General features: G+C 40.5%; 2 protein-coding genes across 3 annotated transcripts; both read left to right on the top strand.

The window, feature by feature from the left end:
* The first annotated feature begins 4,458 nt into the window (after positions 1 to 4,458).
* LOC124487373 (calcium-activated chloride channel regulator 2-like) lies at positions 4,459 to 7,211 on the top strand. Its single transcript, XM_047049655.1, has 6 exons — positions 4,459 to 4,642; positions 4,832 to 5,012; positions 5,165 to 5,299; positions 5,397 to 5,547; positions 5,639 to 5,744; positions 6,013 to 7,211. The coding sequence occupies exons 2-6, from the start codon at positions 4,863 to 4,865 to the stop codon at positions 6,485 to 6,487; spliced, it is 1,017 nt and encodes a 338-aa protein (XP_046905611.1). The 5' UTR covers positions 4,459 to 4,642; positions 4,832 to 4,862; the 3' UTR covers positions 6,488 to 7,211.
* Positions 7,212 to 10,277: 3,066 nt separating this feature from the next.
* LOC124487372 (protein asteroid homolog 1-like) lies at positions 10,278 to 14,334 on the top strand. 2 transcript variants are annotated; one of them, XM_047049653.1, is made up of 5 exons: positions 10,278 to 11,718; positions 11,902 to 12,109; positions 12,284 to 12,461; positions 13,130 to 13,415; positions 13,942 to 14,334. In XM_047049653.1, the coding sequence occupies exons 1-4, from the start codon at positions 10,465 to 10,467 to the stop codon at positions 13,365 to 13,367; spliced, it is 1,878 nt and encodes a 625-aa protein (XP_046905609.1). In that variant the 5' UTR covers positions 10,278 to 10,464; the 3' UTR covers positions 13,368 to 13,415; positions 13,942 to 14,334. The 2 variants fall into 2 exon arrangements, with proteins under 2 accessions (XP_046905609.1, XP_046905608.1); XM_047049652.1 differs by having other exon boundaries at positions 10,282 to 11,718; positions 13,875 to 14,334.
* The last annotated feature ends 2,673 nt before the right edge of the window (positions 14,335 to 17,007 follow it).

The raw sequence follows: 17,007 nt of genomic DNA, 5'->3' as shown, positions 1-17,007 counted from the left end.
AATGATAAATGAAAATATTATGAACAGTAGTGGATATTTTTCATTGTTTTTAGTAAGAGTGATGGGCTTACACATTGTAATATCTTGACTGATATTTAATAAAAGAATGACGCGACTCCGTTACACATTTAATTGCTTTACTGGCTTTTTCCAAGGTACCTTTCAGGTGAATCTAGGTTCCCACTTTTGGGGGGGCTAAGCCCCTATATAAAAACTATAATTTTTCCTGTGACCCAGCAAAACTAGGGGGGTCTGGGGGTATGTTCCCCCAGAAGACATTTTTGAAAATATATTTTTAAATAGTGTCCTCTAGTGGGGTTTAGGAAGAGAAATTAACACATTCATATTTAAAATATGAAAGAAAATCATATTTTTTTTGTAGAAAACATTTGGGGTGGCTAATGAAACTTTGGAGGGGGCTCCAGCCCCCCCAAAAAAGGGCTAGATACGCCCATGCCTTTCAGGTAGAACAAACATAGCTAACCATCCCACTTCCGCTTCTGGTATTACCTCATCCATCATATGACTCAGCAAATACCAAGATACTAATGGGATAAATACTCAAATAAATGAGTTGTTCTTATATTTGTGTGTCCAGGCAACCTATTACATTGACAACAGCAGGATTTCAACAGTCTGTCTAGTTTTGCTGTTAGGGTTTACCCAATGATCAGAAGGTGCTGTACATTAAATGCAAATACACATTTTGGTGGCGTAGTTGTGGCAATTGACTGACTGTGTTTAACATTTTGAGTATTCGATGTTCTTTTGGACAGGTGGTTTGGTGTTATGAGAATTTGTCCTTTTTGGGGGGAGGAGTGGGGGGGACCATCCGCTGAAACATCTGATCAGTTATGAGGAAGTCATGTTTTTTATTGGGTTTCTATAAGTGTTACATGTGTCACATGAAATAGTAGAGATGTAATCAAGATTGGGTGTTTATGATGAATATGAGAAAACTAAAAAACTCTATATGGACGATTATCCATTACTACATGTATCATTATTAGAGACGTAATTACTGTCACACAGACTAGAGTTTATTATTTTATTTATGGATTTTACATCATTTATAAGGTCACAAGTCCAGTTTCCCTAGAGTGACTAATCATTGACACAATTTATTGACGTATACAGTTCTTTCAATCTGATTATGTAGCTGATGATCTCATTGTTTGCAGCAGTCAGCACAATAAAATATAATTTTATATAATAAAAGGAGTATTTTCCTGAAAGGACCAAGATAATAATTTCTTTTTTCAACATCATGTCATGATGAGTGGTGGGGTATGACCCAAATGCAAGGGAGTATGCAGCCATGTTGGAAAAAAAAGGTTTATTCTTGAAAGAAGCCAGGGACACAGAAAGGGTACTCACATAATAGGGGTAAGGACAAGACAAAAAGACTGGACACAAAACAGGAACCTAAATACCCAGAACCAAACGACACAGGTGGACACAATGAAACTAACGAGACAAACCACTAAACGAGGCAGGTGAAGACAATAGGGCAGGGAAAAGCCAAAACGGGGGGAATGGCTGTGGCCGTGACACATCATGGAAGAACGTACATATTTTATTGAACAGATCAAAGGTCAGATAAAAACAGAAATCACATCATATACATTTTTATTACAGAAGTGAGCATGTCATATGATGATTATTCTGCCACCAACCAACACTGCCACCCACTGCCACCAACTGCCACCAATACCCTGTTAACCATGGGCGTATCTAGCCCAACATTTTCATTAGCCCCCCAAAATTATTTGTGTAAAACAAAACGTATTTTTTACGTATTATTTTTTTCTTCATATTTTAAATCTAAATGTGTTCATTTCTCTTCCTAATTCCCACAAGAGGACACTATTCAAAAGGATATTTTCAAAAATGTCTTCTGGGGGAACATGCACCCAGACCCCCCCTAGTTTTGCTGCGTCACAAGAAAAATAATAGGTTTTATCTAGGGGCTTAGCACTCCCAAAAGTGGGGACCTAGATTCGACCCTGCTGTTAACCACTTTAACTGCATCACTCCACACTTTCTGGCCACGTTTACACATAGCCGGGTATTTACAGAAACTAATATTTCTGTCCCTCCATTTTCAAAAATAACGTTGTGCACACAAGATCGTTTTCAAAAATGTTTCTTTTTACATGAACCCGCATAAATACGCCTCTGAGCGCCATAATAACTATGCCGAACCTGTAGGTGGCAGTGTAATGAGACGGATAAAGCAAGGCAAACCAATCAGAATTCGAAAAATCAACAACAACTACGAATAACACGATCGACTTCCTTTTCCTTTCAATAGTAAATATAGTGCATGGTTCATTTGTTTGTATTATTTACAAATAAATGTAACTCATAAACGTAACTGATTCACAAATGTAATGCGATTCACAAATATATGACCCCATCACATAGCCACAAACAGGACGCTCACAAGAAGTGATGCTTTTTTTGTCGCACACTGTGACATTTGAGAACCTGAAACTGAACACGTTTAATAGTGTACACGCAAACACAAAAACGGGTTGATGGCTAGCCAGTCTCAACAGGTGAGCGAGATGGCTGACCTGTCTCAACCAGAGAGGGGAATGGCTAGTCAGCTAGTGATCCAGTGCTGAGGATGGAGGTGCATCTTGGGATGTAAGAGGAAGGAGGGGTACTATACATTGTAGTCTTGAAATGTATGGTTCAATAGTTAATCATATGTTTGAGATTTTCTGTAAACCAGCTGGTTTACCAGAAGTTTCCTTGATGACTTTCCATTTCTGGCTCTGAAAAGAATCATTGATGAATGTTTCCAGTTATTCCAGTCTTGTGCAGTGTAGTATCTGGGATCTACATCTATTTATGTTAGTTAACATGCTGTTACTAAGCAGTAATGTATTACGGCAGTGTTACATTTCTAGACTGCACATGGGCACTACGGTGCAGGGATTGAACATGGGAGAGTTTTGGAACTAAAGGAAAATCTAACCGTACTCCCGTCTCCTGTCTGTTCATTTCTCCACAACACAAATATTACATGCAGCAAGAATGTACAGTGTAACTTGTCATTTGTGTTGTAATCAGTATGCCCCCACACCTGTTTAATAGATGAATGTTTCCAGTTATTCCAGTCTTGTGCAGCAATAATGTACGCTAAAACTTCTCATCTGTGTTGTAATCAGTCAGGTGGCGGTTAGGGAATCGGGCTAGAAATCGGAATGTCGCTGGTTCGGTTCCCGGCAGTGCCAAAATGACATTGTGTCCTTGGGCAAGGCACTTCACCCTACTTGCCTCGGGGGGAATGTCCCTGTACTTACTGTAAGTCGCTCTGGATAAGAGTGTCTACTAAAATGACTAAATGTAAATCTGATCAGTATGCCACCACACCTGTTTCATAAGACACCCTTTAATGATTTCAAATGTTTGTTGCTATTTTGTCAAGATGGCTCTATAGTGTCAGATAGAACGTCTGATTTAAAAGGTAAATCCCATCTTAACTTAATTGAACATAGCATTACCTAATCCCTAGGCAAAAGATATAGGTTGGGTTGCTGGAGTAACGTTTAGGCCTGTTGGTAGAATCATTATCATTTATGAGAAAGGAGAATGAACAGGTCCACATTTTTACATAACAATCTTTCTGACTGAAAAACAGTTGCAACTTGACTTACAAGGCTGTTGTTAATAAACTTTGAATTTGAAAATGTGATCAACCCTTGTGGACTGTCTGTTTGTGATCTATTAGGTATTGAATATCGAATCAGTATCATTTCAGTTAAGTATCGTTTTGATATCGAGTATTGTGATACCAAACTTGGTATTGGTATCAAAGTCAAAATGTTGGTATTGTGACAACACAAGAAGGGACTGTAGCTTTAAGCTTGTGGCCTTAAAATGTCCATACTTTGCATATCATTCAGAATCTATCTATACAACATTGACAAATGGTTTCGCTAGATTACAATAAGTTGGATACCAAGGTTGACTTATCGTAACATGAAAGGAAGTTGCATTAAAATATCAAATAAATAAGACAGAAAAGATAGGAGGATAGCACACGTTATCACACCTAAATAATTATTATCCTGGTAGTGTCTCTGAGCGGTGTGGTCCTATCTTTATAAAGCTTTCACAAGAAATCATGTCATCAATCATAGGACATGTGGTAGAGGGGCGTGTGGATGTTCCTCTCATGGAGTGGCTACCACAACCCATGCACTCAGGGTCGGTCCTTCCTATGGGCGACATAGGCAGCCACCTAGCGCGGCATGAAAAGGGTGGCGGCATTTTCCAAAGTGCATCAGTTGATGAACCCTCCCACGTTACCAGAAAAGGGCGCCAACCGTGCCACGTCATATGTGCGTGTTGTGGTTGGGGGGGGGGGGGGCGGTACCCCGATTTGCGCTCCCGGGGGGGAGGAGGGGGTGGGGGGGTGCTGGTTTCATCTTGCCTAGGGCGACAAATGTGCTAGGACCGGTACTGCATGCACTACTCAGACAGGTGCAAATGCCTCAGCCCTCTGACTAAAGCTGGAGCTCAGGTGTGGGAGAGAGAACAAAGGAGTGGACCTACACATCAAGCAGGGGGCATCGTACGTGGTCCAAACTTAGTTCGGCGTCTTAAGAACCTTTATTTTGGAATTACGGTAGGATTGAAGTTAGGAGCACATTTAAGAGGCCTATGTTTTGCCTTTGAAGTGCTCTTATGTTTATCTTATGTTTGAAAGATTTTTTGTGAGTGAATCAACCGTATTCTTCGTTTGAAATCCCAATTGCCTGCTCTGTCCTGTTGTGACGCATTGCCCTACACCCCACTTGTTTGTACAACCACTCAGGATACCACACAAACCACTGAGTACTTGAACCATGACCTCCAAAGTGGTAGTTGTGCTCGTAATGTTATACCTGTCAGGATTTACCTGTGGGATCCGACTTGATGGCTATGGGTACACAGATATTCTAATAGCTATCAACCCCTCTGTGACTGAAGACCCTTTGCTCATTGAACAAATAAAGGTAAGATGGAAATGAATATTCTATAATATAAACACTTCAAAATACATTTATTTTACTCTGGATCTACTTTAACTTCCCTTGACTTTGGCATGACATACTGTACACTCTACTGTACAAGTCACTCGCCCTGATATAACTATTCATTCTTTCAGAAAATGGTGTCTGACGCCTCCTCGTATTTATTTCAAGTTATGAAAAACAAATTGTACTTCAAGGATGTGACAATATTAGTACCCCCAAAGTGGACAGGAAAGTATTCCAGAGCAAATACTGAAATATATGAAAAGGTAAAATATCAGTTTTTATTACACTGAAAAATCTGTGTGATTTGGGTTTATATTATTCTCTCTGTATTATATTTAACTTGATTTTTACTTTTTTGAGGCCAATATCATAATAGATGAGCCAAACTTATCAGATGGGAATCGTCCTTACGCTCTTCACTATGTTCAATGTGGAACTGAGGGTCGCTATATCCATCTGACTCCAGATTTCTTGAAAGATGATAAACTCATTAAATTATATGGACCCGGAGGTACTGTAAGCATTTCCTTCAGTGATTGTATCATATTGTATTGTATATTAAACATTATGAAAGATAGTTAACCTTTAACTGGTATTTGTAGGTAGGGTCCTTGTACATGAATGGGCACATCTAAGATGGGGTATTTATGATGAATATGATGAGAAAAAACCCTTCAATACAGACAATGGCAAACTGGAGGCTACAAGGTAATGATAATTTAATATTGCAAGACAATTTCAATATTAGGAATATGTAAAACAAAGTACAGTAAGGATTAAATTAAACATGAATGACTTCTATTTAGTTTATATTTTAACTCATGATGTCAGTTGGATATTAATGTTTTAACATCGCCATGCTGCATCCTTTTCCTGTAGTCATCACGCTTCAAAGTTCACTTGAAACTTGAGTAAAGTTAACCGTTATTTAAAGCCCCAGAATACTCATAAACACTTTTCTACAATACATGTCTAGATGTACTAAGGATATTACAGGAGAGTGGCGATCCATCCCCAGTGGAGCCATGTGCACACCGACCAATATCAACGGGAAGCAGTCCGACTGTTACTTCTTCCCACTTAAAAAAAAGTGGGTTTCTTTCAAAAACTCAATTTATAAAGCCTTTGGTATTTCCTACTTTAGATGGATTGGTGGAGAATGTCACAATGTCAACTCTGTCAACTCTTTTAATAAAAAAATGTTGACAAATTGTTTTGTGTCCATCCACGTACATTTGCCTGTGTGCTTTGATTGGTGTAGTGAGTTTTTGAGGGTGTGTGTGCATGTGCAAGAGTTTGGGAAGGAGCCTAAACATCTTCAGTACAGTCTCAGTCAGAAGCCTGGGAGGAGTCAAATTCCCAGCCTGAATTATTGTCTCAGTCCGTCCCTGGGCAGAATCAGTCACAATGTCAACTCTGTCAACTCTTTTAATAAAAAAAATGTAGACTAATTGTTTTGTGTGTCCATCCACATACATGTTTCTGTGCTGTGACAGGTGTGATTAGTTTTTGAGGGAGTGTGTGTGCGTGTGCAAGAGTTTGTGGGAGCCCAAACATCTTCAGTACAGTTTCAGAGGCCTGGGATGGAGTCAAATTCCCAGCCTGAGGTATCGTCTCAGTCCGTCCCTGGGCAGAATCAGTCTATTTTCACAACCAGATATTTTAATAATTAACGATGGCATCCTCACTCAGCAGTCCTCATCTTGTATTTTCAGACTCTCGCAGGTCACATTTAAATGCAGTTATGCAGTGTTACCACTAGGTGACAGACATGCTCTTCTGTGTTGTCTTCTATACGTCACTGCAACAGTAACAATCCTACACTGGCTGTCCTAATAGTCTCAAAAGACTGTTTGATAACAGTCCTTATAGTGCACAAGAGTATGGTTACATCATGTTTGTATGTCTTGAAAGGATGACTTCCAACATCTCACTAAGCTGACTGGTTGTGTGTGTGTGGACAGGCTGTTTTACATGTCTTTTCTGGTCTCTCTTATGCAGTCACCAGACACATCTTCTGTAGCTCTTTGTCCTTCCACCTCAACATCTGTGTCCAAAACCCGCTGGAATGTTGACCAGTGGGTGACTGGAGAGAAACATCTCCACAGACTCGTCACCACGCACCAGCAACAAATTGAAAACATAACAACAACAAACTCCAAAACAGGGCTGCCAACTCTCACGCATTGGCCGTGAGACATACGCATTTCAACCTGTTCACACGCTCTCACGCCACACCTTGTATTACTCACGCTGAAAAGGCAATGCCAACCCAGTAGTTCCGCTAACGTTGCATACAGTAATGGCCGAGGCGCAGATACACCGAGTAAAGCCACAGAGGCGCACGAATGCTCGTGAAACCTTGTGTCGGGGGGTGGGGGGGTGGGAGGGAGTTGCTTTGTACCCATCAAAATTGTGGTTGGCCCCACCAAATCTTTGAAAACTTGGCAGCCCTGAAAACATAACACTCCCGCCTGGTATGAATAAATACCACAACTACTTAGAAACTTGAAAACTACTTGCTATCTTAGTCTTCAGGTGCAACAAGAAGGACCAGGTCAGTTACGGGTCTGAGGAACAACTTAATTCCATCTCCTTTGTAGACCTTGATTTCTGCTTTGCGGACTTTTCCGTCTTTACTTGGGAACACTTGTGTCACAAGTCTGAGTGGCCATTCATTCCGTTTGGTCGAACAGTCTCTCATAAGGACAACACTGCCAGGCTGCGTTTTTGGCTGGTCTGAAGTCCACTTACAGCAGTGGGAAGATACTGCTTTCTACTTTAGTCCCAGAAAAAGTTTGCGAGACATTGTACTTGACGCCACTGGCGTTTGTGCAGGTCCCTTGTGTCGAAGTCCCCAGCAGGAGCTCTGTGTGTGTGTCTACTTCCTGTGTGAGTAGAGTGGAGGGAGTAAGTAACAGTGGGTCTGCAGAGTCGGTAAACACAGAGGTTAGAGGTCTTCCATTTATGATGGCTGCTACTTCGGCCATGAAAGTTGTGAGAGTCTCGTGACTGAGTTTTGTGGACCCTAAACGCAGGAACATACAGGCGTGTATATACACGTCCAGGGTGCGTCTAGCAGACCAATCATCCTTACCCAGGCCCCACCCATATGAGAGGAGCCAAGTTCTCTGAATTTGGCTCGAGACGATGAAATTGGAGCATATGTTCTTGAGATGTGAATATTTTGGAGTTCCTTGAGAGTCTTTCCATGTAGACCAGATCTGTTTCTTTTCGAGTGGATGTGGAGCGTCCCAGTCAGATGTCTCAGTGGTGAGTTCCCGTAGCAAGGCCTTACCTTGGATGGTCACAGGTGCAACAAAGCCTAAGGGGTCATACAGGCTGTTGACTGTAGACAGAACACCTCTACAAGTGAAGGGTTTCTCTTCATCTTTGCCCCTGAAGGTTAACGTGTCTGTCTTTAAGTCCCAGTTAAGGCCGAGGCTACGCTGCATGGGAATTGTGTCGGTGCCGAGGTTGGGGTCTTTGAGCTTATTAGCGTGATCATCAGAAAGGAATGCCCTCATGACCTCTTGGCTGTTTAAAGCTTTCTTATGTAGCCTTAGCAGTGGCGGCTGGTCAATAGAGGGTGCTAGGGCGCCGCCCTCCCTGGTGAAAAGTGTTTTAGATTTTTGTTTTTCATGTAATATATTTTCTAAACAATAACTAATCATTTTAAGCATGACTGTGTTAAAAATACACAATAAAGTGTTGTGTATATATATACTAAAATTATGTTTTGGGATAAATTTACTTCATGCTCAACATCTGGGGCGCTAGAAAAAGCGCCCATCAAAACGCCTACCAACCTGCTGGCGATAGGTGAATTGCTGACTGTTGCTAACAAGAAACACATATTTAGCCAATCAGCGTCCTCAAAAATGATGCCTAAAGGGCGCCTGGGGCCTACTACTAGGCCAAAAAAAACTTTAAAGTTAGCAGGTGTATAAGATTACGCTACCGACAAAATTGACCTGTAAATAAATACTGTCACACTGGTAGTTGTTTCTTGAGTGTCATTCTTTGAGTCCACTTGGACTTCTACAGGTACAGTCTTTGTTTGACTGTTTTAATCGTCTGCGAGTAAATAAAAAAGGGTACTCCCCAGGGTACTCGGGGCTCTGGAAGTCCGTTTGGCAATCCTGTGTACATGGGAAATGGGTACATTGAAATTAAGGGTAGCTCCTTTAAACACCGGCTATAGTAGGTGGCCTTTACTACGCTGTGTTTACCTCAAAAGCGGCCGGCCGAAGTAGTTACATCTGTTTTGTAGAACCCGGAAGAATGTTGCGCATAACCCCTATTAAAATGCTGCCTGAGTGAGAGAGGTGGTCATGTTATGTTTGAAATTGTGTAGCTTCTATAATATTGTGTATTCCCATTTCATTCCAACATGAAAATGTTCCTAAGCCCTAAAACGATTTACAAACACACCACTGGGACGAGTTAACAGTTATTTTGTAAGTCTACTGGAGCCTCTACCAAAAAGTGTCCCACATTACCTGAAATCACCCTATTATTATTATAATTGTACAATGAAATAGAAAAAATTATGTTTTACCAGATTTTACCTGAATAAACATACATTGATATTATCTACTGTAAGTGTATTCGTTTTCATCTGAAAAATGGGCATGGGTAAACTTAGCCCTTGCATTATTGCATAACGAATTCAGCTGATCTGAAGCAATACTGTTTCGTTTTCTGTACTGAAGTTGAAGAAACGAAAGACATGCGTTACCTCTGAAAACACGCACGCACACACACGTAGATATTAATATATATAGCTATATATATATATGGGCTATGTATATATATATATATATATATATATATACTTACATATATATATATATATATATATATATACTTACATATATATATATACTTATATTAGAGAGAGAGATACATCCAATAGGCTGTTATATATTTGATTACGCCGAAACATGCTGTGTTCTCTCAAAACGTTTGGGGATTTTGTCATATTTTGTTATATTGGTATATGCCACCCGTTGTGTATGAAATTGATATTCTGTCTCAGACAACGATAAATTAATAAATGATGCGTTATTGTTTATCTACGTCATTACCACAAGTTCTAACCCCAAACCCAATAATGTCAATATATATATCAGACGTCACATTCTTCCAGGTTGACATGGCTATATTTCTAGGCCTAATATGGCTACAACGTTTGGTATGTAGATTGCATTACGTTAAGCCTAATGTTGTAATGCAGCATGAAATAGAAATGTGTCTGTGTTTCTCCAAAACAAAACACTGGGAGGGGTTGATGAGAATCATGAGTGATTCCAAGAAAACGAAACTTAAGGAAGTAGTGACCTTGACTCCGGCTCTATAAATTCCAGTGTAGCCTACTCATGAAATTTGGAAGAGGATATCAACTCGGAAAGACAGAGAGCACATCATGGGAGTCAGAGGACTGACCAGTTTTGTGGATGACAATGGACACATTTTACAAGATGTTTCCTTCAAGAACAGCAAACTGATAATCGATGGCAAAAATCTGTACTACTTACTTTATTTTGATGAACAACTGGACCAGAGTCACGGGGGAGACTATGAATCTTTTGAGGATCTCATCTGTGGGTTTATCAAGGCTCTGAGAGAAAATGGGATTGAACCCTATGTTGTTGTTGATGGTGGGTCTGACTACACAGACAAGAAGTTTGAGACTCTGAAACAACGAGCTGAAGAAAAGATTCACAAAGCTCACGACGTGTCAGTGGGAAGCAAAGGTAATGTCTTGCCACCCATCGCTAAATGTGTGTTCTCACAGATCCTCACCGAGTTGCAAGTACCTTTTGCAAAGAGCATCGCTGAAGCAGACAGAGAAATAGCCTCACTGGCAAGGGAGTGGAACTGCCCTGTGCTCTCCAATGACAGTGACTTCTACATATTCGACATCCCAGCAGGATTTTTACCCATCCCACATTTCAAGTGGAAGCAAGGGGGCTTGAAGAGGGGTATTCCCGCTAAACACTTCACTCAAGAAAGATTCTGCTCTCGGTTCAACATCGACCGGTCTCTACTACCAGTTTTTGCCTCCATTTCAGGAAACGATTATTTCAATCTTGCCAGGCGGGGCGTGCCCGTAAAATGGTCTGACTTCTCGAAGCGGAGAGGGAGATTTGCCCATATCGACGGCTTGCTCAACTGGTTAGGCAAAAATAAGAATAATGCCTTGAGCGCTGTGCTCAAGTTAATGGATGACGGTGATAAGGTGAAAACTAAACAAACAGAACAAGCCTTCATGTTGAGCATGGAAGAGTACAAACTATCTCCTAGCTCATTGGGGGAGTTCTTCAGGAACGGGACCCCACCATCCAATATTCCAGAGCCTGTGAAGGTATTGCCAGACTGGGCCCTCCTATCCCTGACACAGGGGAAGCTCAGCTCGGACATCATTGACGTTATGCTCTTTAGAAGAGTGATGCAGAATTCCCAGGTAGAGGACACTAGCTTACCCAGCGGACAACTCACCTCAAGGTCCATACGGCAGATATTGTACGGGCTGCTACTGAAATCCCCTGCGTCGATGGAGACGGGACAGTGTATGGTTGAGGAGTATGACAGAGTTGGCCTGAAACTGACTAGTCACATGGTCAAGCCTATCCTCAGTGGGCCTGTACAAAATCTGCGGCTGGACACTCTGAATAAGGTAAACAAATATATATATGATGCAACATTTCAGTACTTGTCTAAAAGATTGAAAAGACTTTAATAAATTGATGATTAAGACAAACTTGAGCTTAATTGACTGAGTCAATTTGAAATAGACTCCAAACTTGTTAGTTTTTTTTGAGCAGAAGGATTCAGTCTAGCGCTCCTTTCCGTCCTGCAGGCCCACCTCCCAGATCGTCTGACGGTGATGCTAGAGACCCTGGGAGTGACTCAGTCGCTGACTGGCATCCCGCCTCACCTGCATCTGCCTGTAAGCGTCACCTGCTATTGGATGACACACGCAGCCCCTCCCCCTGACCTGCCTCTCCTGCAGGCCCTGCTCCTGGGTATGGTCTATGGAGAACTCTGCATACAGAAGAAGAAGACAGGTGGGGACACTGAAACACACACACACACTGGAATGTTGTAATTAGTTTTATCAGGGGATGCAGACTAAACGCTTTTTGCTTAGGCAGCTAAAACCAGCAGAGCCATGTTTGAGCTTTGTTAGCCCTGATTGCTCAACTGTGGGTGATAACTCCTTCCTGTGTATGTCATATCAGGGATCTCGGAGAGTGAGAGTCTGGTGCTGCAGAAGTTTGAAGGAATAGTCCAGAGATGTCCATGGAAGCTGGACCTGGATGTGGCTCATGCCTACAGCCAATGGCAGGCCTGCTTTAAAGACAGTCTCAATTTGAACCAGCTGCTATGCTCTCCCCTACTGGAGTCAGAATGTGCAAGGTAAGCTGGAACCCTAACTATAACTGATGGGAGCTTTGCACTCAAATTGGACTTTTATCATGTTATTAAGCAAATCATTAACAAAGTTTCTTCTCATTATAGTCAAATATTTTATTTTTTTGCTGCTTTGAACAGATGTATTTGATAAGAACTTTTCATATACAGCCACCATATCCTGTAGCATAACAACTTGCGAAAATATATAACCAAACTAAACAGTTATTGTTGAGTTTATGACAGTAGAAAAGTGGATTTTTTCTTCAACAAAGGCCCTCTGTTTGTACAGTTACATTTTTTCCTTCAGCTACTGGTTGCACTATCAGCAATATTGCACTAATTGTACCCCTCTTGTCTCTAGGTTAGTATAGGTTTATAAGGTTAGTATAGGTTGTTATGTGTATTAGAGGTTAAGTATACTTTCTTGTATATTGTATATTATTTTGTATATTTAGGAGGTTTATTATATTATATTTTATCATAGATGTAATCTGTTATCATAGATGTAATGCTCGGGTACTTATATGTTATGTTATGCCAGGTGGCTTTGCGTTGTCTTGTCCCAAGAATTTCAGTGTCCAGTCTGACCTTGTATGGTTCTGTGCATCTGACAATAAAAGGCTTGAACTTAAACTAGTGTTAGCACTAACATTGTCTTTGTTGTTTACCAGGCTGTACAAGGGCACTCTTGTGCACCCCCTAGTGGTTGAACTGAGAAGAGGGGAGAGCCCGGAGTTTATCCTGGCTGGAGGCCCCATCGCTGGGCCTCTATACAAGGCCCTCCTGGACACTGTGCTCCTCTCCCAGGACTCCACGACAACCAGAGGTGCAGCTCGGGGCGGGACATTACCACGGCAACCAATGGATGACGTCACAGCCGATCTGCAGAGGCTGGCAATCCCAAAATAGTCAAAGCTCCGGGACAAGAAAGGCTGGATCTGAGATTACCTATATATTGTAAGTCTTCAAAATATAGAAATTAATTGCTTTAGGATTGTAAAGAAATGTATTGATAGGAAATAAATGTATTGATAGGGAAGAAATAATGGCCTTCCAAGCGTTTTTGTAAAGCTACTAAATTTGTAATGTTTATTTGTGTTTTTATGCTATTTGAAATGTTATGAACATGTTTTCACATATAATGTATTGATTTAAATTGTGCAAAAAACTAAACTGTTATGATAAGTTACCCAAATCCTAATGGACCAATGTCTTCAAAACAAACGGCCTGTGTGCATAACCACACAATTTGTACTTTTTGAGAACAAGAATAGATCTGAAATCAAGAACAGATTGTGAAATGAGAGAAGAATCAGACAGCCAGAGATTTGAAAGATTACAAAACGTTTTAATGTATCATTATCATTGTAAAAAGCTAGCATCCCAACGCAGTTTTCTTATCGTTCCAATCAATAGGTAGCGGGGACAGCTATTATTCAGCTCTCCGTTCCTCTGATGCCAACCTCCTGTCCACCCCACTTAGGGCCAAGCACCGAACCTGGGGTGACATTGCCGCTCCCTCCCTCTGGAACTCACTCCCCAAACCCATCAGAGACTGCACCAACATATCAACTTTTAAATCATTAGTCAAAACGCACCTTTTTAGATCTGCTTTTAATGTGTAATTAATGTTGTGATTTTATATGATGTCCTTGTTTTATGTTTATTTTAACCATGCACAGCGACTTTGAGAACTTTGGAAAGCGCTAGACTATACAAATAAATGTATTACTATTATTAGGGTTATTATTAGAGTTCAGGTAATGTGGGACATCAGGTAAAGTGGGACAGTTATGAATTTTGATGATTTAATATGTGCAAAACCGACATCCAATCATCTGATCTTGACAAATAAATACAACGCTTCTAGTCACAATGCAGTGGTTTTTATTTGTCTGACATCAACTGAGTATGCGTGATCTGGCTTGACAGGAGGTCCGTACAGAAAAAAACGCATCGAAAGTTCAGCGGCATGACATTCTATTTCTCAACTGATAAGGCTGGCAAATGAATTTAAATTAAGTTACAATGAGTACTATTGCAGCATAATGAAGGGTTTTAACCACTGATTGAAACACACACAAATATGTGTAAAATAATGCTTTGTTAGATGAAAAAAAACCTTATATGTGACGGTGCTTGCTTTTTATAACATTCGGAACAGATACAGCATGGACCGTTACAGGGGTTGAGGACATTAAACATTTATCTGAGAAAACAAAACAAGTGCACAAAGGCACACATTGAGAATACAATCAAGCAAGCCATGCTAGGCAACTACTTAGATGAAGGTCACCGGATTGAGGTGAGGAGAGACAACAAATAAGTGGATAACAGGCACGTTCTATCAAAGATAATTGATTGTGTTAAATTCATTTATAAATCCTTAATATTTCGTTTTACAGTAATAGTTGTGTTGTGTTTCCTAATAATACCAGGCAGAATGGCTCTAGTGCCCAGATGTCGGTGGTTTTCAATATATAATTGATTGTGTTAAATTCATTTATAAATCCTTAATATTTCGTTTTACAGTAATAGTTGTGTTGTGTTTCCTAATAATACCAGGCAGAATGGCTCTAGTGCCCAGATGTCGGTGGTTTTCAATATTTCTGAACTGAGTGTAATGATATTTATCGTCCACAAATGTGGACATTTGCCTAGCTGTGTGCATTAATTAGCTACATAAACTATTTCACTGAGAACTCGTATCATGCAGTTTGTGTTCAATTGTATTATTATGGTTACCGAATTGACTGAATATTTCACAGCCCCACCTAGAATAGTTTTCACCAGCTGCCACTGAGCCTTAGGTTTGAGCCAGCGAGCATCTCCTGGGTTCTCTTGAGTAAACTGACAGCAGCCTCGACTGTGGTTAAGGACTTCAGGCCTTCGTCTACATCAAAGTCCCTTGCGACAAACTGGCGCGCTTCACTTTTTTTTGTAACATCGAAGAATCAAAGATATTCGGCAAACGTGCTGTTGAAGAATCATCGCATTAGTATGAGCAGCGTGTCTACCTAGTTTCAAGTCAATCGGACCTACGGTTCATGAGAATATTTTTTCTAGGTAGGCCTATTCCCTGTCCAGGAAAATCCATCATGGCGGACTTAATGCGTCCCTTGTGGCCTTTTTGTTCCCCATGTAGTGGGGCAGATAAGAGGAAAATCGTGCATATGGTGATACAAGCACCAAAATTGGCATGATGACCCCCAAAGGTAGCCTATACTTAACAAATCTGTCCGACTAGCCACCTGGAAATATAAGATGGCCTTTTTCAAGATGGCCGCCAAATGGAGATTCCGATAACGATTGTCCTGAAATATAGGGATCTACATGGCCGATTAGCGTGATCTTGGTGTCAAATTATATTTTTTGGGGTATGCTGAATTCATTTTTTTCTACTTTCAAAAGGTTTTTAGCAACGCTTACATGAATATCAACGAATAAAAGACATTCCAATAATAAAACACGTTTAATAAGAGTTTCAATCAGGCACTTATAGCATTGAGCACTTGCATATATGCCTACAAAATAAATGGACGGAGTGTTTATGTTACACAAACTGACATAGAAAATGAGAACACCCCATTAATACTGAAATAATAAAACATCAAAACATTTAGAATGTCCCTGTGGAGCGCATGTCCAGCTCCTCCACAAAGTCAGCTAACGGCCCTGGTGGGCGATAAAGTACAACTAAAAATGCTTTGATAGGATCAGTTAGCATCACATGGTGTTCAAATGGTTTGGCTGTAACAGAGAGTGGGTGGATGTGTATTTAATATGTGGGGAAATAAGCAAACCTGTCCCACCACCTCGCCCGGTTGAGCGAGGTGAGTGAGAGAACAAGTGGTTGACGGAGAGAGCAGCTGGTTTTACAGTATATGAATGCTGCTTCTGATACCGCTGTTTATATGTTCATTGATGTGTCTGTATTTGTCTTACTACATTCCTTACCGTAATTATAGATTGAATCAACAATGCGTAATAATTCATCTTTTAAATTTTAATTAGCAATAGACTTGCTCTGGATAAGAGCGTCTGCTAAATGACTAAATGTAAATAGACTCCTAATTTGTACGTGTTGTCTCTGCCCAGGTAGTCGAGTTCTGCAATACAAAAAATCACGACACTAAGGTTCCAAACATGCAGAACAGGATGTCTGGTGGCAGAAGTGTAGAGGAAGTTACATTTTCTTCCACCGTGGACTCACAAAATATCCCTTCTTGTTCTTTACCATTACCCAGTCCAGAACCCACATTCTCAGTGGTGCAAAGACAACAAAGAGTAGTTTGTCTCGTTCTAGATGTTTCAGGAAGCATGCAGGTACATTTTGTCGTAACTGTATTACTGTCATAACAATTGTATTATACAGATAATAAAGCAATTTAACTATATTGAGTAACCTAATCACTGAAATAGGATCAACAATAAACAGACTGTATATGTGGTGCTGTTGCGCTTGGACAGATAGTGTCTGACAAATATTTTGCTTTCTTTTCTTAGGGTCAGAGAATTGTAAGACTATGTGAAGTAGCCTCACTTTTCT

This window comes from Hypomesus transpacificus, chromosome 26, assembly GCF_021917145.1.
Source record: "Hypomesus transpacificus isolate Combined female chromosome 26, fHypTra1, whole genome shotgun sequence".
NCBI classification, from domain to species: domain Eukaryota; kingdom Metazoa; phylum Chordata; class Actinopteri; order Osmeriformes; family Osmeridae; genus Hypomesus; species Hypomesus transpacificus.
This window is presented reverse-complemented; position numbering and strand designations above follow the sequence as displayed.

What these genes read in the sequence shown, in the direction of transcription:
- LOC124487372 (XM_047049653.1), top strand. Translation starts at nt 10,465, where the DNA reads ATGGGAGTCAGAGGACTGACCAGTTTTGTGGATGACAATGGACACATT. An exon ending in GGCTGGACACTCTGAATAAG is followed by an intron (nt 11,719 to 11,901) that starts GTAAACAAATAT and finishes TCCGTCCTGCAG; the next exon opens with GCCCACCTCCCAGATCGTCT. An exon ending in CTGGAGTCAGAATGTGCAAG is followed by an intron (nt 12,462 to 13,129) that starts GTAAGCTGGAAC and finishes GTTGTTTACCAG; the next exon opens with GCTGTACAAGGGCACTCTTG.
- LOC124487373 (XM_047049655.1), top strand. Translation starts at nt 4,863, where the DNA reads ATGACCTCCAAAGTGGTAGTTGTGCTCGTAATGTTATACCTGTCAGGA. An exon ending in TGCTCATTGAACAAATAAAG is followed by an intron (nt 5,013 to 5,164) that starts GTAAGATGGAAA and finishes TCATTCTTTCAG; the next exon opens with AAAATGGTGTCTGACGCCTC. An exon ending in GGCAAACTGGAGGCTACAAG is followed by an intron (nt 5,745 to 6,012) that starts GTAATGATAATT and finishes ATACATGTCTAG; the next exon opens with ATGTACTAAGGATATTACAG.